This window comes from Capra hircus, chromosome 5, assembly GCF_001704415.2.
Source record: "Capra hircus breed San Clemente chromosome 5, ASM170441v1, whole genome shotgun sequence".
NCBI lineage: Eukaryota > Metazoa > Chordata > Mammalia > Artiodactyla > Bovidae > Capra > Capra hircus.
Window position 1 is genome coordinate 81,119,155 of NC_030812.1, and position 25,388 is coordinate 81,144,542.

Below are 25,388 nucleotides of genomic sequence, written 5' to 3' on the forward strand. Positions count from 1 at the left end.
GTTTATGAGCTTTATGAATATGGAAAATGTTTATGTACTGTTTAATTTTAAAAGCAGCATGAAAGACACAGAGACTACATAAAATCAAGAAACAAAGATAACTATTGGGTTGGCTAAAACATTCATTCGAATTTTTCCATAACATCAGATGGAAAGCCCCGAGTGAACTTTTTGGCCAACCCAATATTTTCAGGGGAGAAAAAAATCTAGAAGGAAACACAGTGAAAGTTTTTCAATTATTTTGTCTGAGTGGCCAATCAAAGCTCTTTTTCCTTTCTACTTTCCTGCATTGTTCTAAATTCTACAAGTATCATGTCTTACTCTTGTAAGACACACATACAGCTCAGAAAGAAAAAAAGAAAAGAGATTTTTTTTCCTCTCTCAGAAAAAATAAAAGAGAAATAAGAAAGCCTTTTAAGTGAACAATGCAAAGAAATAGAGGAAAAGAATAGAAGGGGAAAGACTAGAGATCTCTTCAAGAAAATTAGAGATACCAAGGGAACATTTCATGCAAAGATGGGCTCAATAAAGGACAGAAATGGTATAGACATAACAGAAGCAGAAGACATTAAGAAGAGGTGGCAAGAATACACAGAAGAACTGTACAAAAAAGATCTTCATGACCCAGATAATCTGATGGTGTGATCACTCACCTAGAGCCAGACATCCTGGAGTGTGGAGTCAAGTGGGCCTTGGGAAGCATCACTATGAACAAAACTAGTGGAGGTGATGGCATTTCAGTTGAGCTGTTTCAAATCCTAAAAGATGATGCTGTGAAAGTGCTGCACTCAATATGCCAGCAAACTTGGAAAACTCAGCAGTGGCCACAGGACTTGAAAAGGTCAATTTTCATTCCAGTCCCAAAGAAGGCTAATGCCAAAGAATGTTCAAGCTGCCACCCAATTGCACTCATTTCACATGCTAGCAAAGTAATGCTCAAAATCCTTCAAGCTAGGCTTCAGCAGGATGTGAACCAAGAACTTCCAGTTTACAAGCTGAATTGAGAAAAGGCAGAGGAACCAGAGATCAAATTGCCAACATCTTTTGGATCACAGAGAAAGTAAGAGTTTCAGAAAAACATTGACTATGCTAAAGTCTTTGACTGTGTAGATCACAACAAACTATAGAAAATTCTTAAAAGATAGGCATACCAGATCACCTTCCCTGCCTACTGAGAAACCTGTATGCAGGTCAAGAACCAACAGTTAGAACCTGACGTGGAACAACAGACTGGTTCCAAATAGGAAAAGGAGTACCTCAAGGCTCTTGAGGTTGTCACTCTGCTTATTTAATGTATATGCAGAGTACATCATGCGAAATGCCTGGCTGGATGAAGCACAATCTAAAATCACGACTGCCGGGAGAAATATCAATAACCTCAGATACATAGATGACACCACCCTTATAGCAGAAAGCAAAGAGGAATTAGAGTCTCTTGATGAAGGTGAAAGAGGAGAGTGAAAAAGCTGTCTTAAAGCTCAACATTCAAAAATCTAAGATCATGGCATCTGGTCCCATCACTTCATGGCAAGTAGATGGGGAAACAATAGGAAAAGTGACAGATTTCATTTTCTTGGGCTCCAAAATCACTGCAGATGGTGACTGCAGCCATGAAATTAAAAGACGCTTGCTTTTTGGAAGAAAAGCAATGACAAACCTAGATAATGTATTAAAAAGCAGAGATAGTACTTTGCCTACAAAGGTCTGTATAGTCAAAACTATAAGCCCTGGAGGAGGAAATGGCAACCCACTCCTGATTCTTGCTTGGAGAATGCCATGGACAGAGGAGTCTGGCGGGCTACCGCATAGGGTCAGCAAAGAGCTAATGACATGACTGAAGCGACTTAGCAAGCATGCATGATTTTTCCAGTAGTCTTGTACGGATATGAGAGCTGGACAATAAAAATGGCTGAGCACCGAAGAATTGATGCCTTCAAACTGTGGTGCTGGAGAAGACTCTTAAGAGTCCCTTGGACAGCAAGGAGATCAAACCAGTCAATCCTGAAAAAAATCAGTGGAAGGACTGATGATGACGCTGAAGCTCCAATACTTTGGCCAATACTGACGCGAAGAGCCAACTCATTGGAAAAGAGCCTGATGCTGGAAAAATTGAAGGCAGGAGGAGAAGGGGACAACGGAGGACGAGATGGTTAGATGGCCTCACCGACTCAATGAGTTTGAGCAAACTTCAGGAGACGGTTAAGGACCGGGAAGCCTGGCATGCTGCAGTCCATGGGGTCACAAAGACTGAGTTGGACACGACTGAGCTACTGAACAACAACAATTAGAAAACAGTAAGTAGATCAATATGGCTGGATATAGCGTGAAACAGGAGACCAAGCTGGAAGAATAGACTGTGTTAGTTTGGGGGGGGGGCCTTGGATGTCTCACTAAGCAGTTTTAGTTTGATTTCCAGGTACCAGAGAGCTAGTGAAGTTCCCTAGCACTGCATCTCAGTCCCTTACATTTCTTGGCTAGTTATCACTAAAGCAGGAGGCACATTTGCACTGTTTTCCAGGAACTAGTTTCCCATTATAAGCTATAAGTTTCATCTTAATGCATTCCACATTTGCCCAACCTGAATGGCTCACTTCTTACATGGGTTCCTATTAATTTCTGTAATGAAGATTGTACTTAAAGCTATTCCAGCCTGCCTGGGAAAAGGCTTTGGTGCCAAGCATGGACAGGGAAAACCAACAACCTTTCACATGGGAATTAGGGCCCCATCTAACAATGATACAACATCAATGTATCACAGAAAAATTCACTTCTCCTACATAAACCAGAGGGAGGAAATTCTATTCCTTTGGCCTTGACTTCAAAAGTAGCAAGATGTCTAAAAGCTGGAGAACCAAAGCAGAGAAAAGAGGTGGCTTTACTAGCCCAAGATCAGTCAATTGCTAGGGAGTTATGCAGAAAGTCAAGAAAAGGAATAAGTAATATCTATAATATTCAGCAATTGACTGCTGAAAAACATGGGCTTGAAATGCAGAGGTCTACTTATACTCAGATTTCTTTCACTAAAGACATACCAGGGTACTAAACAGTCTGCAGCTGGCTGAATCCATGGATGCAGAACCATGGATACAGAGAGCGGACTATAAAGTTACACATGGATTTTTTATTGTATTGAGGGTCAATGCCCCAACCCTCGCTGTTGCTCAAGGGACAACAATAATATAATAATGCTTCACAGAGTACATGATGGGTAAGAAAGAAGGAGACACCAGAAGAGGTTGAAAGCACAGGCAGGTAGCTAGAATGTTTGTGTACAAGACCATGGTCAGTAGGGAAAAGTTCAGAGGTGAAGCATTTGCAGCTGATTCAAGGGCTGAGTAAGAGGTGCCCAGGGATCGCCCAGGTGGTGCACTGGTGAAGAATTCACCTGTCAATGCAGGAGATGTGGGAAGATCCCCTGGAGTGGGAAATGGCAACATCACTTCAGTATTCTTGCCTGGGAAATCTCATGGACAGAGGAGACTGGTGGTCTTCAAGCCGTGAGGTCACAAAAGAGTTGGACACGACTGAGCACAAATACACACACAAGATGTGCCCAAGGAGGCGCTGCAGTGCAGTGAGGGCGAGGTGTGTTGGGAAAGAGAAGAAAGACCAAAGTCGCCCAGCATGACATTGGGGGATGGCAGGAGAGGAAATGTCAGAACACAAGGGGCAGCCTCCTGGGGGAGGGGGTTAAAATAAGGATAGAAGATGGCTGAATAAACAGAAAACCTAAATGAAGGTACAGGCATATCTCATTTTATTCCACTTTCCATATCTTGTGTTGTTTTTGTTTGTTTGTTTTACAAATTGAAGGTCTGTGGCAACCTTGAATGGGCAAGTCTATCAACACCATTTTTCCAATAGCTCATTTCATGTCCCTGCATCACATTTTTAGTAATTCTCACAATATTTCAAACTTTTTCATTATTATTAAATTTGTCACAGTGCTCTGTGATCAGGATCTTTGATGTTGCTATTGCAAGATCGTGACTCACTGAAGGACCAGACAATGGTTAGTATTTTTCTCATAAAGTGTTTCAAAATTAAGGTATGTACATCTTTTTAGACATACTGCTGTTGTACACTTAGATTACAGTAGAGTATAAATGTAACTTTTCTATGCACTGGGAATACCTGGCTGGAATTACTGGCTCAGACAGTAAAGACTGCCTGTAATGCAGTCTTTAATGGAGACCTGGCTATAATGGAGACCTGGGTTCAATCCCTGGGTTGGGAAGATCCCCTGGAGAGGGGAATGGCAACCCACTCCAGTATTCTTGCCTGGAGAAGTGCCATGCACAGAGGAGCCTGGCAAGCTACATGGGGTTGCAAACAGTTGGACATGACTGAGTGACTGACACACACACACATGCGTACACCCACTGGGAAATGAATTCATGTGACACATTTTATTGTGATATTTTGCATAAGGCAAAAATGCAGTGGTCTGGAACGAAACCTGCAATATCTCTGAGGCATGCCTCTCAGTAAGTGACAATGGGGAACAACATCTGGAAGTAGCAGTGAGCCTCAGACAAATGCCAACTTCACTTTCTACTTCTGAAATACACGAGAGTCATTAGCTTCCACCAACCAATTGACAAATGGTCAATTCCTTCAAGTTTGGCCTGACCACAATACAGATTACCTCAGAATCACTGCACTGAAAAATGAGGAAATTTCCCCCCATCAAAATGACTTATTCTAATAAATTACTATACCCACAAGGGAGCCTTGAAGAAGCGAAAGAGGTGAAAAGAGAGACACTCTTAACAGTTTCATATACTTCTGGTGAAAATGATGACTAGCATAACGTTTCTAAAAGGAAATTTGGAAAACTGTACCAAGGGAAACAGATATTTATATCCTTTGGCCCATATATTCTACTTCTTTGAGTTTATCCTAAAACTATTAAAGATAGACATAAAGGCTTTTGTACATGGAAATGAATAAAAATATTTCAACAGTGTATACATGAAAGCAACCTAAAGGTGTCAACAAACAAGGGAACAACTTCAAAACCAGAGTGTAACCCTGTGATGGACCACACTGGAGCTTTTAAATACAATGTTTTCTAACTATTTATGAAATGGCAAACGCTATGCGTCATCGTCATTGTGCTAAGTCACTTCAGTCATGTCCAAGTCTTTGCGACCCTATGGACTGTAACACATCAGGCTCCTCTGTCCTTGGGATTCTCCAGGCAAGAGTAGTAGAGTGGGTTGCCATACCCTCCTCCAGGGGATCTTCCTGACCTTCAGATCAAACCCGCATCTCTTATGTCTCCTGCATTGACAGGCAGGTTCTTTACCATGAGTGCCACCTGGGTAGCCCCAGTATATGCTATACAAAATATTACATTTTGTATGACTTTTGGGGTTCTTTATTGCCTAAAAAATATATATATGAGTAGAAGATTTGAGGTATACTAAGGCCAAAAGATGAGAAGATAATTGCCAACAAAAAGGTAGACTGCTGCTCACAGTTCCTAAGAGGAAGGGGCAGGCCAGGCCACATGGGGCAGCCCCAGGGCCAATCAAGAAGCAGAGGGAGGGGGGAGTTTGTGGGCAAATGTCTCTATTGTGGTTTCTCTGGGAGGGAATGGGCAAGACAGGCTGAGCAGTATTAGGACTAGCTAGTTTGAATGAGTTCAGCAGCCCATGGAGCATTGGGTTTACACCCAGCTGTCTGGTACCTGGCCCAGGGGCATTCAGGATGGGTGGATAGCAGGCTAGTGTGTGAGATCCTAATAGAGGAGGTGGCTGGGGTGTGGGCTCTGAATTGGCTGGTCTGTATTTGAAAAGTGCACTCACAGGTAAGTTGTTGACTCTCAATGGGCTCATCCTGGCAGGGGCAGTCCCTCCAGCATCAGCAATGCCCCAGATGTCAAGGCATCAGAATATAGAAAATAAAGAAAATGTGAATGTGTTTATTTTCCTTCATTTAAAATTGTAAATTTCCAATTTTCTACAATTAACTCATATTATTTTTTAATTTAGAAAAAGTAAATATTCCCCTCAAGGTTCTCTGTTATTCATAAGCCTTGGGTATTTCTTTGAAAGGATAAATGTATACCACTATTTGAAGAGTAATGTATGCAGCCCTTCTTACACTGTTTTTTAAAACCAAAGAGTGAATACAGACTGCTGACACCACTAATTTGGTGCTGCTGAAGATATGATAAGGTACTGAGCCACTTACAAGGCACATTCAATGTTTTCCTAAAGAGAAGGAGCAGGGAGTTTGAATCAAATACATAGGAGTTCAGATTGACCCTTCTCCTGAACCGTGGGTGAAAGAGAGGTCTACCGGCAAAGTGCTTAAGAAAGAGTTAAGAAGAAACTTTCCACAAGCGTTATCTGCCTACAGAGGATTCCCTTTGTTGCAGAGGCGGAGAGGGCAGTTAACTATTGATTTCAGACAGTGGCAGCCACGTTGGATGACTGATTGAAAGCATCCATCAGGTGCCATGTTTAACGCTTTGGGAAGAACTGTGACACCACAGCGTTCATAAAGGGTTATTGTTGGTGGCAGAGAACAACCCCCAGTCTGCCAAAAGCACTGCTTCTTTTTACTATTATTTTTAAGTTGTCCGTTGCTGCAGGGAGCTTTCTCTAGTTGCAGCAAGTTTCTTCATTGTGGTGCAGGGGCTTCTCATTGCAGCGGTTTCTCTGTGGAGCACAGGCTTTAGGTGCACGGGCTTCAGTGACTACAGCATGCAGGTTCAGTAGTTGTGGCGCATGGGCTTAGCTGCTCTGCAGCATGTGGAATCTTCTCTGACAAGGGATTGAACCCATGTCCCCTGCAGTAGCAGGCAGATTCTTATCCACTGGACCACCAGGGAAGTCCAACACTTCTTCTTCATGGGGAGAGACTAAGTGACCTGACAACCTGTACTGGTTTCTGAGGACTCTTCTGAGGGAAGAACTTCCTGACTGTGTGGACTTCATGGAGCCCAGCTCAAGTTCAGCCCCCACTGCAATAACACTGTTCCCCATACAACGGCAACCCCCCACCTTCACCGACCAGGGGACTGAATGGCCATGAGCTGGTACCAGGCACGGCAAGGGCACTTCGGTCCAAGCCCCCCCAGCTCACTGTGTGCCTCTAGGTGAGTGGTTTACTCTTTCTGTGGATTGCTCATCTACAGAATAGAGATTATGATACAGACTAGAGTTTCCTCACTGAGCTTTAATTTTAAAAAAGGAGATAAATATTGAAGCCTCTTGGAATCTATAAAGTTTTGCTGGACAGATAGTAGGTAGGACATTAGTTACTTATCTGAATTGTGTATAATGGGCTTATGGCCAAAGGGACACCAAAAAGCATCTCTCCTTACCCTGACACAAATGGTCAGATTGAATGATTATATAACCGTTAAAGATTACTGAGGTCCAAGTCAAATTCAGGGGCAGCTGCAGAGCTATTAAGAGATTAAATCAGAGGTATTGTATCAGATAATTCAGGTGTCTGCATGAAAACCCTCTTATAATTAGTAAACAATTTCTCCTACCCCTTCTGAAGAAGGTAACGTGAGACATTGATCAACGACCAAACACATATTCAAAACTGTGATTTTGCTATGAAAACTTTTTTTCATAGCAAAAAAGCAGAACACTATGAGACTACTCAATATGAAGTCCCCTAGCAGTATGATCACTGCCCAATACCTTGAGTATTCCATTCCATTGCTCAGAATTCAACTGTGGCTCCCCACTGAATTTTCTTAACTGAAGTTCAGTTGATTTACAATGTTGTGTTAGTTTCAGGTGTATAGCTCCCCAATGAATTTAAGACGACATGAAATGAAAGTGCCTGTGAGCCAGATTCCAGGCCACTCTCCTACTCAGGACCCAGGCAGCAGCCACAGGGCACCAAGCGACAGTCCCCAGTCATGTCACATTGCTCCCTGGCTCTCTTCTCCAGGAATGCCCATAACTGGAAATGCCTGTAATCCAGCAGCACCGTGTAACTGACACCATCATTGAGCTGATCCCACTTCACTGTGATTATCTCATCACCAGTCCATCTATCTCACCAGACATAGCTCCTTGAGGCCGGAGACCGTGTTTGTATTAGTTTAACATAATCCTTGATATGCTACCCACATCCAATAATTGAGGAAATGATGGAATATTCTATTGCTAGTATCAGGTCAAATCCTTACCTATTTGGAAAACATTAGGTCTCTATTTCCTTCTATTTACTAAAATTAATCTGTGCTGGATGAATGAGTTAAGTGTAGGAAAATAAAATCATAAAAGTATAAAATAAAATATGTGGATGTATAAATAATTTTAAAGTGAAGACTTTCAAAGTACGATGCCAAATGTAAAAACTGGGAAGAAAATGACTACATTAAAAAGTTAAAATTTCTATATATCAAAACCACCATAAAATTAAGATATGAAAAAACCAGGGAAATGTTTCCCACGCCCTTCCCTCTACCCCAATTCAAGGCAAATGTGACTTGCTTTTAGTCTTTAACCATTTGTCTGCATTGTCTAGCCTTCATATAAATAGAATCATATGACATATTCTTTTGAGTTGGGCTTCTTTTCCTCATAATGTTTTGAGATTCATCCATGTTGTTGTATGGTATTACTGTTGATGTATGTTCTATTGAGTTGGCATCATATTTTGTTTATCCATTTAATTCATTTGTTGATGAACACTTGGCTTATTTCCAATTGGAGGCTATTGTAAATAAGGCTGCTACAAACATTTGTGTACCAGTCTTTGTGTAGGCAATGTTTTCATTTATCTTGGGTAAATTCATAGACATAGGATGACTGGGTGGCAAGGTAGATACATGCTTTGGGGAAAACTGCCAAACTGTGTCCCTAAGCGGTTGTGCCTTTTCACATTTCCACCAGTATCAGTCTAACTTTCAGCTGCTCCATTCTCACCAACAATTGGCACCTTTTAAACTATCCATTCTAAAGAACAGGTTGTGAGATGAATTACATAGTTATCCGTGTACTTTTAAGACATTTTTATTATTTGAAAAGTTTACTTCTTGGAAGGCCAAAAAGTCTCTCTACAATTTCTATCCATCATCTCCATGTCTGATAAGTCTAATAAGTTTCAGTTCAGTTGTATACTTATAATTGTGTGAGGCACTGCATTAGAAGCTAGAGAGGATGCAAGGATAAGTATGACATGCCATTCACCCTCAAAGAGTTCAGCCAGATAAGAATATGCATGCTAAGTCACTTCAGTCATGTCTGACTCTTTGCGACCCTAAGGACTGTATTCCGCCAGGTTCTTCTGTCCATAGGATTCTCCAGGCAAGAATACTGGAGTGGATTGCCATGCTCTTCTCCAGGGGATCTTCCCAACCCAAGGACTGAACCCACATCTGCTATGTGTCCCCTTCATTGGCATGCAGGTTCTTTACCACTAGTGCTACCTGGGAAGCCCAGTAAGTACGACATAACCCAAATGCAAGGTAGACTGGAAAGTGTCTTTCGAGAAATCTGGGTCACAGCACTCCATAAAGGCTTCAGGAAGGAGGTGGCAGCTTAGACAATTTGTATGGAGAATGGTTGGTTGCTTTAGTTACTAAGTCATGTCCAACTCTTACAACCCCATGGACACAAGGCTGTACCCAGGCTTCTCTGCCCATGGGATTCTCCAGGCAAGAATACTGGGGTGGCTTGCCATTTCCTTCTCCAAGTGTATAGAGCATAGAACTCTTCAAGCTTTGATGGCTAGCCATAATATAGACACTTTTGTCCTAAATCCTTCTCTCATCTAAACCAAGCCATGTGATTCTTTCAAACATTACCCATAGGTTGCCTTATCACTAGCTAGCTCTCTTCTGAATATACTTTGGTTAAAAATACTTTGACGTGTGGGGTGATTGGTATTCAACATCCAAGAGCTGTCTAGTCCACAGAGAGGAGAACAGAACTTTGATGGATAAGGTTCTGATTATACTCTCACTATTTATAAGACTGCATTAGCTTTTAGTTTACATATTGGGCCTTCACTTTAAACTGTTGATTCATTTGTTTATTTAACTTTAGAACTGTAACTGACATGAGAGATGATCCAGTATAGCTCCTTCTTTTTCCAAGAAAGAAACAGTCTCATAGTTGATTCAGTTCCTTGCCCTTTATCATACAGCCACACACTGATGTAGGAGGGGCTCCTGACTCCCAACAGGGCTTTTTGGGAGTAAACCTAAACTTGTCTTTTCTACAGGCTGTTGTTAAGTCACATCTTTATCATTTTAAAGACGTACGTTTTGTTTTACACTTAGATGCTGGCCCTTTTTTGGCTAAGTTTCATCTTTGATATCACCTTATCAACATCTTTTTGGATTCAGATTCTATCTACCAGATTGACTAAGCCTCCTCAAAATATGCCATCTGCAAAAGTGACCAGCATGACATTTACATTTTCAAACCAAATGTCTGGCTGGTGTGTTGAACAAGAAAAAGGGAGGGGGAGAGGAGGGAGTTATTCACTGTGACCAAATACAGCGTAGGCAAAGTGAGACCCAAGTCATAGTCACAGAAGTGAGCACAAGGTTGACACTAGGGAAGAGAGAGGAATGCTATACTGGGCTCGGACAACCACTCAGCAAACAGGAGAAAGGATCCACTTTGGGGTGGAGAAGCAGTCTGGGAGTAGGATAGTGAACAACGCAAGGGTGTCAGGGAGCTGTGCGGATTAAGTTGTGTTCATTGCATGGGCTATCTTGAGCCTTCTGGCTTAAAATGGGCCAAAGGGGAATCTGGTTTCCCACATGACAAATCCCTCCTACTAGGAAGGAGGGGCCGAGGCTCTCCCAGACCTGCTCTGCACAAAAGGCATTTATATTCCAGAGCACGTGTGAGGTGAGAGGTGAATTTGCTTACGCCGTTCCCATCAAACTAGGTACTAAAAATGGCTTTAATATAAGAAGGTGTCCTGGATTTCCTGCAAGCTTCTCTATATCTGTTCATGAGGGTGTGGCATTCAGGGTGGAACACAAACCAATTGCATGGGTGTGAATGGGAAAAGCAAGATACAGAGGCATAGAAACTTTAGAGCTTCCAAACCTTGGAATGAACCCAAAGACCAGTTCCCCAGTTTGCAGCACAGTAGGTACAACAGGTGGAAAGGGCATGGAAGGAGAAGAGCTAGTCTAGTCCCTACTGGGCTAGTCACCTGATGAGCAGAACCTGTCAGCTGTGATCCCAGTACATCTGCATATCATGCCATCAGTGCACACTCATCAAGCTACTACAAAGCGGACACCATGCTCTAGAGGCTGGGGAAACATGGTGACCAGACTTCTTCCTCATGGAACTGGAAACTTAATCAATCCTCCTGTGTATCCTGGGGTTCAGCGGGTATTAACCAGCTTGAGTGCTGCTGGTGGTACAGGAAAATGGGGAAAAAAGACAAACTATTGGGGAAAGGTATCATTTATGAATTTCAGTGAATAAAATCTGGTACCTGATCTTGAAGTGTTAAGGTATGTAGCCCACTCACTTTCTGGATGACATTCAATGCCAAAGATGTTATTCCTATAGACCTTCACAGTTCCTAAGTTCATTCGTTAATGTGTTGTTTCTCATCTGATGGAATGGGGAAGTGGAAAATTCTCTTGGCTAATTCTTTATGTACTATTTGCTTCAACTATAACAAAGCACTGCCTTTTAAGGTTCCTATAAAAATTTATTATAAAATATTTGGAGAAAACCCTAAAATATAGATATATCTGATTTTAACTTTTAATAAAAGGTCAAGAGGAGGGAAAAGGAACAAAAGAAACCATCCTGTCCAATTCATTCACCTTACAGTGGAGGAAACTGAGGTTCAGAAACAAGACGCCAGCTGTGTGTTACACTACCATTTCAATAAAGGAAACAGAAACAGGGACTTTCCTGGTCCAGTGGGTAAGAACCCGCCTGCCAATGCAGGGGACATGGGTTCAATTCCTAGTCAGAGAGCATCCCACACGTCCTGGGGCAGCTAAGACTATGAGCCACAACCCCTGAAGCCTGTGTGCTCTAGAGCCTGTGCTCTGCAACAGAAGAAGCCACTGCAATGAGAAGCCCACACACCACACCATTGCCAGGGCTAGAGAAGGCCAGAGCACAGCAACGAAGACCCAGCACCGCCAAAATAAATAAATGACTAAACTAAAAAAACAAAACTGTCCTTAAGTACAATAGCCTCTTTTGGAGAAATAGTTCTCATTCATTTCCCACTCAACCACTGCAGACTTTTTTTTTTTAAACTAAACCAGTGCCACTGGGAGAGGAGGTTCTCCCTTCCACAAGCTTTAAGCAAGCAAGGGGAGTTACACCATTGCACCAAAATGTTGAGGAATGCTATAAACACCGTGGGTCTGGATTTCAGGAAGACATTTTTTTCAAAGATGGAGAGTAGAGAGTTACTTTAAGCCTCCAACATGGTCTTCAGAAAAAAACAAAGATGGACAAAGAAGAAGAGATTTTAGGCAGGAATGTCAATTAGGCAGCAACCACTGCAGTGAACCAGACTGAACAGGAGAGACGAAAGGGGGGATGAAGTCACTAGTGCGACCACAGCGGCTGCTGCTGTCACTACCCCCACTTCCACCCCACCACAAATGAATAATCTTGCACTGAATCCTACACACCAGGCAGTAATCTTTTTATACCTAATTTTGCAAGTCCTCATAACAGCCCTATGGTGAGGGTTTACCATGTGAGGAAACAGATTCACGGAAATGAAGTCACTTGCTGTGATGGTCTTTGTGTCAGCCTGGCTGGCTACAGTCCTCAGGCACTCAGTTAGATATGAATCTAAGTGCTGCTGTATTTTGTAGCTGTGATTAAATTCCATAATCAGTTGTCCTTAATAAGGGAAATTGTCATAGATTAGGGTCAGGGTTAGAGTCAGGGCGAGGGTTATCTAGAGCAGTAGGCCCCAGCCTTTTTGACACCAGTTTCATGGAAGACAATTTTTCCATGTATGGGGGGGCAGGCATGGTTTAGGCAGTGATGTGATTGATGGGGGCAGGTGAAGCTTCACTGGCTCACCCTACCTCACCTTCTGCTGTGAGGCCTGGTTCTTAACAGACCTTGGACCAGCACCGGTCCACAGCCCAGGGGTTAGGGACCCTTAATTTACAGTTATCCTAGACAATCTGGGTGGACCTGATTTAATCAGTAGAAAGCCTTAAAAACCCAGCTGAAAGTGAAAGCAAAAGCGAAACTGTTAGTCACTAAGTTGTGCCCATCTCTGCCACCCCATGGACTGTAGCCGGCCAGGCTTCTCTGTCCATGGAATTCTCCAGGTAAGAATACTGGAGTAGCTTGCCATTCCTTTCTCCAGGGGTTCTTGCAGACCCAGGGACTGAACCTGGGTATCCTGCATTCCTGGGGAATTCTTCCCCACCAGGTTTCCCTAAAGAAGAAGAAACTCCACCCATGGATAGCTGCTTCAGCCTGTGCCTCAGAGCTCTAGCCCACCTTTCCTGATGGCAGGGCCTATGAACTCCAGTCCTGCGGCCTGACCTCACATTTGCATAAGCCACTTCCTTGTAATAAATCTCTCACTATACATATCCCTTATTGGTTCTGCTCCTCTGGTTGAACCCTGACTGATACACATGCCAAAGATGACCTAATTATAAGATGAGAGAGCTCAGATTTTCTCAAAGCCAAAAAAGGCCAATATTCCACACTTCTTCCTCAAATAAGTTCAATTTTAGACATCAGCACGTCGCAGAAATGGCACCTCCTCCAGAGGTCTATAGGCTTCCCTACAGAAGAATCCACCTGCAGTGCAGGAGACTTGGGTTTGATCCCTGGGTTGGGAAGATCCCCTGGAGGAAGAAATGGCAATCCACTCCAGTATTCTTGCCTGGAGAATTCCATGGACAGAGGAGCCTGGCTGGCTACACTCCATGGTCTCACATAGAATTGGACACGACTGAGCAACTAACAGGTTCACTTTCACTTTCCCAGAGGTCTAGGAGGCATGGCAGACAAGGATAAAAGCTCTGGAGGTGAGTCTGTTTGGGTTCTGATCCTGGTTTAGCTACTTACTATGGAAACTTTACCTTGGGGAAGGCACTTAAAATCTCTGTGTCTCAATTTCTTCATAAGAAATTTGCAACAGGGACTTCCTTGGCAGTCCAAGGGTTACGACTCCATGCCTCCAATGCAAGGGGCACAGGTTCCATCCCAGGTTGGGAAACTAAGATCCCACATGCCATGCTGTGCAGCCAAAAAAAGAAATACGTACATAACCATGCATAAAATAGATGGCCGGTGGGAATTTGCTGTATGACTCAGGGAGATCAATTACGATGCTTGGTGACAACCTAGAGGGGTGGGATGAGGTGGGAGGTGGGAGGAAGGTTTAAGAGGGAGGAAGCGTATGTATACCTATAGCTGATGCATGTTGATGTGCGGAAGAAACAACACAATATCGTAAAGCAGTTATCCTCCAATTAAAAATAATTTTTAGAAAAGAAACATGAAACAATAATAGTACTACTTTATAGATTTGCTGAAGATTTGTGAATTATACCATGTAAAGCATTTAGACAACTAGTACATAGTAAATATTAAGAATTATTAACTATTTAGCAGAACCAAAAGGTGAGAATCATCCATGCTAAGCTTTTGAAATGGGGCAAAAAGGGAACAGAAACACCCATGATGACTATAAGTAAATCAGAGTCGTGGGAAACCATTCAGTTGTGATGCAGAATGTAATCAGAGTGATAAAAGCACCTAACAATGCTACCCTGGTGATGACTATTCCAGAAAAGGCCAACCTTTCATAGGCATTATAACCTAATCCAGGGATGGGCAAGAGCAAGAAAAAGCAGCTCATCAGAATTTGTTCTACACTGAAACAGAAAATTCCCCTAACTTGGTCCAGGACTTACCCTCAAGAATAAGAAGAATGCCGGGTTCAGCGTTTTCAACATCAGCAAGTTTCTCCAAAAGGCACAGAAACAATTTTGATGAGCTATACCCTCATCACTGTTACACAGGCAAATACAATTCTTGCAGGTTATGAGTACACAGAAAACATGCTGTAGACTATCATCGTGACCTGTACTAGTCAGGCATGACTTGATATGTCAGATTCGATACAGAACCTACAAAAGATATCATGGTTCCTCACCTCTAACGTATCGACAAAATAAGACACCCTCAGTTAACTCTGAGAAAAAGAATTCATCAGTGTTCACAGAAGTATTTATGTATCTTTTCACCCAGTGGTGATTATTCTAGAAAGAAGAAAGACCCTTTAAAGGCGATGAGAGGAGAAGCACTGACTTTGCAATAAGAAAATGCTAAGGCCCTACAAACTGAAACACAGTATGAGTTTAAAAAGTAATAAAACCCAACACACCATTAATGACTTTAATATTATTTATGTATTAACATACCATAGTTACAATGATGATCAGAATCCAAAGCTGCCTTCAGGCTCTTCCAAAACAAGCAGCTAACAAAAAATTACTTAAAACCTCTTGATAAAGAATTTGTCCTAGATGTCTTCTGAAAGTTGAGGTGTGAATCCGAATGTTCTTCTAAGATCAGGCTGCATGGTTTGTGACCCACCTGTCCCAGAAGTAGCAATGGTTACTGCTGAAGGGAACTGATAGGCCAAAAGTGCTAGTTGAACTCAAGTTGAAAGGTAAAGAAAAGAGAATTGTCCTAAAGAAGCCACTAGCCTCCGGATGCATGGGAAATTGGGTTTGGTCTCTCTTTTCTAGGTCAGTGTTGTTGCCTGGATGACTCGTTAGAGAAGAGATGGCCTCCCTAGAAGGCCATACGGTTGTCTCCACAGTAGTGTGAGCATGGCCTACCTTTGGGTACCATGTAAGTCAGAGAGGAAATCCAATTCTCTACCCAGGAGGTTGAGGAGAGAAATAAACATAAAGCTGGCAACTGTGTTCAATTTTTCAATCAAAACTGTCTTCTAGATTTTGACAACACAATTACTAATCGTCACAATCTTCTATTCATTTTAAACATATATTGATCTCTGTTCTGTAAAGTGTTCAAGTCTGCCCATCGTATACTGATCTCTTTTTTACAATCTGTCTATAAAATACCTATACTTTTGTACCATCCAGGCTCAACGACAATCTCTTCTCCCTCTCTTCTCCTCTCCTAAGAAGAAAAGATGAAGAGGTATTTTGATGTACGTAAGTGTTTCTGCTTTTGAGTAACTTCTATGCCAGAGATCCTCTGCACTGAGTCTGAATCAACAAACATCTTCTGATGTTATCACACACAGGCGTTTGCAGGAGTGCTCTTTTAGGAATGTGTTCAGACGTGCATGGCAATGGAGTCCTTTTGGTTTATAAACCTTCACTGCTTGTTTTGGAAGGCAAGGCTGATAGTTCTGTTCAGTCCTGCACCCTGGGGCTGCATAGGAAGGGTCTGCAAGGAGGCCTGGAGCACATGTCCATAAGAGGAGGACATCAGTGGCCATTACACTGGACAGTGGATGGAAGTCCAGAAACCTGCTTCCCAGCAGGCTGCAGCAGGAATAAATGAGACAGCACCAGTGACGGTTTTAAGAAGCAGCAGTGTGAAATGGATTTAAAGATAGAAGCAGCTACTTTTTTTCAGAGAAGAGAGGATGGGCGAAAGTAGTGGCCCAGATGCGCCTGGAGGGAAAGCTAAGACCATATAATTAATCATGTGGCAGGAACCAGGACCTCTGATGTTCTTTCTGGTCAGCAATACGCTGCAAGTAACATTTCAGGGTGACACAACTGGTCTCTTGCCGGCCAGGGACCAAAAAGAAGGTGCACGATCTTTCCTTCTGGAGCCTGTAACTCAGGTTTTCCTCATTTGCTGTCCTGCCGCATCACAGGTGGGAGGGCAGCACTGGGTGACATTAACAAGGCAAGGACAGGTCAGTTCTTCCGTTCCCACTTTTCCCAGCCAGACCAGCACCAGTTCTTCCAAGCACATCACTGATGGTTTTCCACATACACGTCTAATCTCTGTTGTAGATGACCCTCTTTGCTGCCTCCACAAGTTATCTATCCTTCAATACTCAACTTGACCCCTTCTCTGAAAGCCAACTCCCCCACAAACTAGATATAATTCTTCCCAAATGTGGGTGGGGAGGCTCACTCCTAGCAGTTAAACCATAGATTGTGCTAGGTTCTGTCTTTACAACACATATTTTGGCCGTTTTTCATCTCTCCTTTTATAAGCTCTTTAATCCTTCTGCTTGTTTCATCCGTTTCTTTCTCTCTGTTCGCCTAGAACAGCAATATGCTTTATGAACAAACCAGCCCTGTCCGCACCTCAAACCAACAGTCACTTACAATCAAAAAGCTTGGTTAGGTATTTAATAAGTGCAAGGAGGTGAAGGCTGTAAAGATGAGCCAGGTCCTACCCTGCTCTCTTAGGGATGTGCAACCCAAGGATGAAGCTACGATACGTACCTAAACAAGCTATGGCAAGTGGGCACAGGGTTCTCGTAGACACGCCAAAAACTACAATGAGGAAACAGAAGGGAAGAATCATTTCCATCAGCGGGTAGGAGAAGTTCTGGGAAGGGTTCATGAGGAGAAGGAAACTCATCTGTTGAAGGTCAGATTTCACTAGCTTGGAATCATCTAATTTAATTGTCACATGACTCTTCAAGTTAGGTCATTTTTTATCACCATGTTATAGATGAGGAAATTGGGGCTCAGAGAAGTTAAATAATTTGATCAAGGTCACAGAGCTAGTATATTAACTGACACCCACACTCCCACTCCTGGAGTAGGCAATGGAAACTCACTCCAGTGTTCTTGCCTGGAAAATTCCATGGACAGAAGAGTCTGGTGGGCTACAGTCCTTGGGGTTGCAAAGAGTTGGACACGTCTGAGCACGCACACACACATACTCCCACTGGGTCCAAAGTTCATGCATTTTCCTGCACCAGCTCTTCTGTTCCAGGGGTAGAAGAAACACAGTGACACCTGAGCTCGGCCTTCAAAACTACAGGAGAGCCCCTACAGGCCCATCTGGAGGGAGGACAGGGCAGTCTAGGAGCAGCCAACAGCCTGAGGAGAGGCCTGGACCGTACATGGGAAGGCAGACTCCCTCACATAACTATGTAGGACATGTAAAGGAGAAGCACCGGAGAGGTGCCGAGAAAGAAAGCCAGTGGATGGTTCTCCACTTCCCCTGTGCTATGCTTGGAACAGAGGGCAAAGTGTGTTTCTTATCTAAGTGAAAAAATAAATGGGACTTCCCTTGCAGTCCAGCGGTTAAGACTCTGGGCTTCCACTGTAGGGGGCCTGAATTCAGTCCCTCATCCAGGAACAAAGATCCCACATGCTGTGCAGTAGGGCCAACAAATAAATAAATAAAATTAATTTTAAAATAACATTTAAGAAATTCAATAAAATATTGTAAGTAGAACATTTTGAATGTATTGGGAATTGCTGTTTCACGGCAATCGTCTTGACCCTCAACTGTAAATCTCCTATAATGCAAACCTGGGCTTCCCTTGTGGCTCAGCTGGTAAAGAATCCGCCTACAATGTAGGAGACCTGGGTTGGGAAGATCCCGTGGAGAAGGGAGCGGCTAGGAATGGCTCCCCACTCCAGTACTCTGGCCTGGAGAATTCCATGGACTGTATAGTCCACGGGGTCGCAAAGAGTCGGACAGGACCGAGCAACCTTCACTTCCGTGTCACTGTAGTGCAAACCAGGTTGAGCGGAAGAAGGATTCTCTCTGTGCTTCCTTTTCCTTCAGTCTTCTTTGTTTCTCTCTTCCTGTAAAGATACTATCTAGAGATTTAAATCATAAGATTAAAGAGAAACGAAATCCCAGAAATTTACTGAGATAAATGACAAATTTCCGATCATCCCCACCAACAACTATTTTCAAATGAGAATTTTAACATTATACATCTAGACTGATTTAAATATGTTAATTAGTTTCAACGTATTTTAAGTTTAAAAGCTGGGGGCTGGGTAGATGAGACACTTGCCTCTTGCTGGCTCACTGAGACCCTGGTGGTGCTGATGCTGACTAACCACCCGGATGCCAGGCACCGAGGTTTTCAACCCAAGGCAACTGAAATTGGGGCTATTGAATGACATCTTATTATCTTGTTTATGATATCCTGAACATTATGCAAAGGAAGAGATTTCAAAAGGATGCTCTAATTAATGTTCACCACACAGAAAGAGATCATGCTTTTTCTTTTTTTTTGTCTGTGCTGGTGGTTCTTTGTTGTTTTGTCTGGGCCTTTTCTAGTTGTGGAGCACGGGAGCTACTCTTCATTGTGATGTGTGAGCTTCTCACTGTGGAAACTTCCCCTGTTGCAGAGCGCAGGCTCTAGGGTGCACAGGCTTCAGCAGTTGTGGCTTGTGAGCCCGAGAGCTCAGGCTCAGTAGCTGTGGCTCACAGGCTTTCATTGCTCTGCGGCAAGTGGAATCTTCTCAGACCAGGGATTGAACCCATGTCTCCTGCATTGGCAGGCGGATTCTTATCCACTGTACCATGAGGGAAGTCCAGATCACGCTTTTCAGAATCAAGAAGTCTTTCCACAAGGAAAAAAGTATACTGAAATCACTGTTTACTAATATTTTGGCTTTCCCATGTATTTTAAACATTAGATTTCTTTTTTCCCTGGAGTTAAATTCTAATGCGTGGCAGTCCCTACCCTTCCTTCTCCCCTGCGTCTCTCCTCACCTCCATCCCTCCTCAGCCCTCCTCGGACCGCCATCGCCACCGCCACCAGGGATCAGCTCCTCTCCACTCCCCTTCTCCACCCTCTCCATCCTCTGTCTTCAACGTTTCTCCGCAGCTCTTTCCCTCTCTCCTCCTCTCTCTTTACTCCAACCCTTCTCTCACTCCTCCACCTTTCTCTCTTTTCCTCTCGCTTTCCTCCCCCTAAAACATGTCAAAAGTCCTTTTTAGCCCATCTTGGTTTATCTTGAGTAACGCACATCAGACTGAAGGGCTCGGACAAGAAGAGTAGTTTACGCACAGTGGACCAGGACGTGACTTTCAATATCTGAGTCACAAAAATGAATTTAAGCCACTACATAATTGCAGAACTACCCCTCATAAGAGCTGGGTATGATAACATCCCAGGTGAAAACAGGGGATGGTAAAAAGTGGGGGAAGGGAAGGTGAGAAAGTTGCCCCTTGGATGCCTAAACCCAAGACGAAATCTGGCAATCAGCCTTGGTACATGTGCTGCTCTCCCGAGAATGCCTGCTCCCTAACGCCAAAGATTCTGGAATCATTTACCAGAAGGTGCCAGCCAGTCAGTTGGCATGGCAGCTTGCTTAATCTTGTTGTTTACCATCAACCCATCAAAAACAAGTGAGCAGGCAATCATGTTAGGTACCAGCTGATTTTTGGTGGCCATCTTCAAAACCAGCTCCCTCAATGTTTTCAGCAGTGTAATCAAACCATGGGGATTTTTTTCCATATCACCATTATTAGACTTTTTTTTTTCCTTTGGGCTGCACTGCATGGCATGTGGGATCTTAGTTCCCAGACCAGGGATTGAACCCAAGCCCCCTGCCGTGGAAGCAGAGCCCTAACCACTAACCACTGGCCCACCAGAGAATTCCCTGATTTTCATTTTATTGTGAAGGCCTGAATGTCAATCTGCCTAGGAAAAAGGAATATGGAGGGATTTTGTGCCAGGGGGAAAAAACCCATGGCCCTGGATTCTGACATAGAGACCTGTTTTGTTTTTTCCCTCCAGGAATGGGAGAAGTTGCAACAATAATTCTCCCTCTTTAGACAAAGAGAGTGTCTGGCAGTGAGCACACTGCCATTAACCATCCAAGCAGACAGGAAAGAAAGAAGAGCAGCCCATCCAGGAGCCACAGAGTTTAACTTCAGGTGTGTTTGTCAATTTCTGGCTACAGCTTCAGTTTTTTCACCTCATCGATGAAAGGGAGATAGTATCACCCACATCACAGGGCTGGTATGAGGCCAAGAAATGCCTGGTACGTAATAGGAGCTCAATAAACGCTGGCCCTCTGAGGCCCCGTGGAGACTTTGTTCCTCTTACCAAAAAAAGATTAAATTTGATCATCCCCAAGTTAACATCTGGTATGCAGCTAAATAGCAATAAACTCTTTGTCCAAAAACTTGCCATAAAGACTTACCTGGTATAAGCCATATTTTGAATTAGCAGGTGTATTTTCATACCCTCCTTTTTCAGAAAAGCCCAAATATTTGGCCAATTTTAACTTGAGTGCAACAACACACTTGAGTGCAACAATACTTTCTTAATAGACATGAGATTCATTACTTTCAGAAAGCAAATTGAAGCTGTAAATGAATAACAACTATATTAAACTAACATTTATGGAGTACTTACTATTTCCCAAGAACTGTGCTAAGCACTTTATATACATACATACATATATATATATATATATACACACACACACACACACACATTTATATCTCAGATGAACTTATTTGCAAAGGAAAGAGTCACATATGTAGAGAACAAACTTATGGTTACCAAAGGGGTGTGTGCTAAGTTGCTTCAGTCATGCCTGACTCTTCAGGACCCTATGGACTATAGCCTACCGCTCCTCTGTCCATGTGATTCTCTGGGGAAGTGTACTGGAGTGGACTGCCATGCCCTCCTCCAGGGAATTTTCCTGACCCAGGGATTGAACTCACATCTCTTAAGTCTCCTGCACTGGCACGTGGATTCTTTACCACTAGCGCCACCTGGGAAGCCCAAAGGGGAGTGGAATGTATTTGGGAGACTGGGATTGACATACACTCACTACTATGGGTAAAACAGATAACTAATGAGAACCTACTAGAGTGCACAGGGAACTCTGCTCAGTGCTCCGTGGTGACCTAAATGGGAAGGAAATCTAAAAAAGAGTGGATATATGCATATACGTAACTGATTCACTTCTGTCGCACAGCAGAAACAAAAACAGCATTGTAAAGCAACTATACTCCAATAAAAATGTTTTAAAAACAAGGAAGAACACAGTCCCTGGATAACTTCATAGAGCGAGCCACTGTACTCTCTAGTTAGACTTTCATGTACACAGAACAATTCTTTTTGAAGTCTCTCTAAAGTCACCTCAGCTATATTCTGGCTAATAGAGGGGGGTGTAAGATGTTTCCTAAAGGATAGCATATCTTTAAAAACATTTTCAAGAAAATTAGTTAGCCCAGTGAAGGAGAGGGGTATACTGGTCATGAGGGTCAGTTGCAAAAAGAAGGGTGCTTGGGGCAGAGGAGACTACAGAGCCAAGGGAAAGGGGCGATGGTCCAAGGAGCTCTCAAACAGGAACACAGGCTTGGAGACAGGGAGCTCTGGAAGATGAAGAGGCAGGACTCAGGATGAGGCTGCAAAGGCTGGTCAGATGCCCGAAAGATTTGAATGGTGGGTTGAGAACCTTGAACTTTTTTCACATAGGAATGGAGAGCTATTGAAGATCCTATCAAAGGAGGGATAGGATAGTGCCCTGGTACCTAGACAGAAGGTGGGTGTTCAGGAGGCCCAGTCAAAGGCGGAAGTGAAGCAGCCATCCAGATAAGGTGTGATCAGAGTGTGACCTCCAGCAATGGCAGTGTAGAGAAGATGGGACAGAATTAAGGTCTGTGTAGTCACCCTAGGGGGCATAGAAGAGGGGGAAGTAAAACAGACTCTCAGACTTCTGGATTAAAGGAGAGGACCACAACTATGGCAGGAGGAAGAGCCATTGGGATGAGGAAGGAGATGGCAGGCACAGTATCAGACACACTGGGTGAGACGTCACCATTTGTGCCAAAGCATGTCATTAACAGCTATCCCTGTCTAGAGCTTAAATAGGGCATGAGAAACAAGGATGCAGATTCCAGGGAGGGTGGGCACTTATGTAGACACCCAGTGTCCGCAGACATCAATGGCCCAATATGGTACAGTAAATGCGAGGAGAAAAAAAAGAGGAAGGGAAAAGGGAGGCAAAAATCAGTTAAAATCACAGGGATGTGAAACACTGATGCTTCTCTCCAGGCTCTTCTTAGGAAAAAAAAAAAAAAAAGGCAGAGAAACAAACGTGCTCAAGACTTTTTAGGGAGAAATGGTGAACAGCAAGGAGCTGAAACTATTACGAAAGCTTAAAGCAAAACTTTTGTCCAAAATGACTCTTGTAATCTCTACACTATAAATTTTATCAGTAATAAAAGCATATCCAAATGAAAAAATATATATATATTTATATCTCATTTAATTCTAACAATCCTATAAGATAGATACTAAAATTATCTCCACTTTAGGAAGAGACTAATGCTAAGTAACTTAACCCACGGGACATAGTAAAGGGCAGAGTTCAGTCACAGCCAAAACAGGATTTCTGGGCTTAAAATGATGAATACTACCTTCTCTTTTCAAACCAGTGCCTTCTCACATCTTCATATAGACCAAAAAGGTTTCAAATATTCAAATGACAGAATTTTAGAAACCTCCTCATGATCTAAATCCCCTATTAGATTTTCAAAGACCTCTTCTCATTGCTGTATTTCCCAGAAGAATCTAAAAGCATCACAATATTCTAAAAGGAAACAGGAGATTTAACAAACTGCTTCCCTGAACTCTCTGCCAGTCTTTTAGTTATCTACATGTTTTTTGCCTGCCTCCTGTCCGTCTTAAGTAACAAATATTTTATGATCAGTCCGTAATTATGAGTAGTCATACGGGAGAGACCAGCGAATGTCGCCAGAAAACACTAGAGAGAGAAAAAAGACGTAGCAACGCTTCCAACTCAATTCACAAAAACTCCAAAATAATATAAAACGAAACAAACAAATTCCATGGATGACTTTCCTAGTGCTGAAATGGCACAAGAGCCGCCTCTCGCTGAGAGAGGACTGTTGCGGTGCAATCTGTGGTTTTCAAGAGTAAGAAATGTGGGGGACCTGCCTCCCCGCTCTCGCCTGCCCGATCCACCGCTGAGCAGGTTTTAAAGAAGGAATAGAAGTGAGAACTTCCAGTTCAGAGGGAATAGGATCGCAGAGCCCGAGCTCCTTCAACGGCTAATGGCAAATGGTTTATAAAGGGGAAAAACGAAATCTACGAAGTCTGCGCAGCAGTCCTTGCCGACTGAGAAGTGGGCGCCCAGCGGCAGGCTGGGGGAGGCTACTCGCGGTCGCTGGGTGGACGGTCCCTCGTCAGCTCATCTTCGCTGAAACGTCCGATCCGGGGCCCCGAAATGGGGCTGCGGCAATTCGAAAGCCGACGGCGATGGCGGGCGTCACCCCCCACCTCCCGCTCCGGGCGAGGATGCTCGGGGCGCCGAGCCGCACCTGTGCCGCAAGGGACGACCTCCGCCCCCGAGCCTGCCAAGGTGATGCAGGGTCGGAGGAGAGGCCCCGGCAAAGTGCGCCCACCTGGCCTCGCGCACCGGCCGCTCTCTCCAGGCCGGCCCGGTTGCCGCTCCCGCAGCCGGAGCCCCCGGCCCGCAACCTCACCTCTCGCCGCCGCCTCCGCTTCCGTCGCCATCGCAGGAGCCACCCGGCCGGCTCCGCAGCCCCGGGGCCCGCAGCATGGAGAGCCCCGGGCCAGCGCTGAGCCGGCCCAGGCGGCCGCTCCGAGGCGGGGCGCAGGCACCCGCGGGGCTCTGCCCGGTGCAGCGGTGGCCCCACTGCAGCTCGGGGTTCAGGAGCTTGCGGCCGGGGGCTCGCCCGCCCCGGGGTCTAGCAGCCGCCGGGCCGGGGGCGGGAGAAAGGGACCGCGGGGGGCGGAGTCACGGCAGCCCCGCCCGCCGACCCCGGCGGAGGGAGGCGAAGTGCGGGGAGGCCAGCGGAGCAGCGCCTGGAGCCTCGCTGGAAACGTGCCTGTCTAAAGCAGGTTTTCCTCATCACTTCCAAATTCGTTGTCTGGTGTTCTGCAGTGTGGAGTTGTTCCCCTTGTGTGTGGGGACTGGAGTGGGGGGAGATTGTTCATTTTCTAAGTCATGTCCGATCCTTTGCGACCCCATGCTGCAGCACACCAGGCTTCCCTGCCCGTCACCAGCTCCCGGAGCTTGCTCAAACCCATGTCCATTGAGTCGGTGATGCCATCCAACAATCTCATCCTCTGTCGTCCCCTTCTTCTCCTGCCCTCAATCTTTCCCAGCATCAGGGTCTTTTCCAATGAGTTGGCTCTTCGCATCAAGTAGCCAAAGTATTGGAGCTCGATCATCAGTCTTTCCAATGAACATTCAGGGTTGATTTCCTTAAGGATTGGCTGGTTTGATCTCCTTGAAGTCCCAGGGACTCTCAAGTCTTCTCCAACACCACAGTTTCAAAGCATCAGTTCTTCAGCGCTCAGCCTTCTTTATGGTCCAACTTTCACATCGCCAAAGAAGCTGTTTGGCGTCCCGAGACAGTTGGGTAAATCCAGAAGCAAGATTCTTTGGGGACCACTTGTCAGCCCATCGTCATACC

The 25,388-nt window shown here is 44.1% G+C and overlaps 1 protein-coding gene across 2 annotated transcripts in view; it reads right to left on the reverse strand.

Annotated features, from left to right (window-relative positions):
• ARNTL2 (aryl hydrocarbon receptor nuclear translocator like 2) overlaps window positions 1-24,626 on the reverse strand; it is a 106,847-nt gene extending 82,221 nt beyond the window's left edge. For both annotated transcript variants that reach the window (XM_018048376.1, XM_018048377.1), the window contains exon 1: window positions 24,432-24,626. In XM_018048376.1, the coding sequence (XP_017903865.1) occupies window positions 24,432-24,462 (31 nt within the window). In that variant the 5' untranslated portion in view covers window positions 24,463-24,626. The remainder of the gene's footprint in view (window positions 1-24,431) is intronic.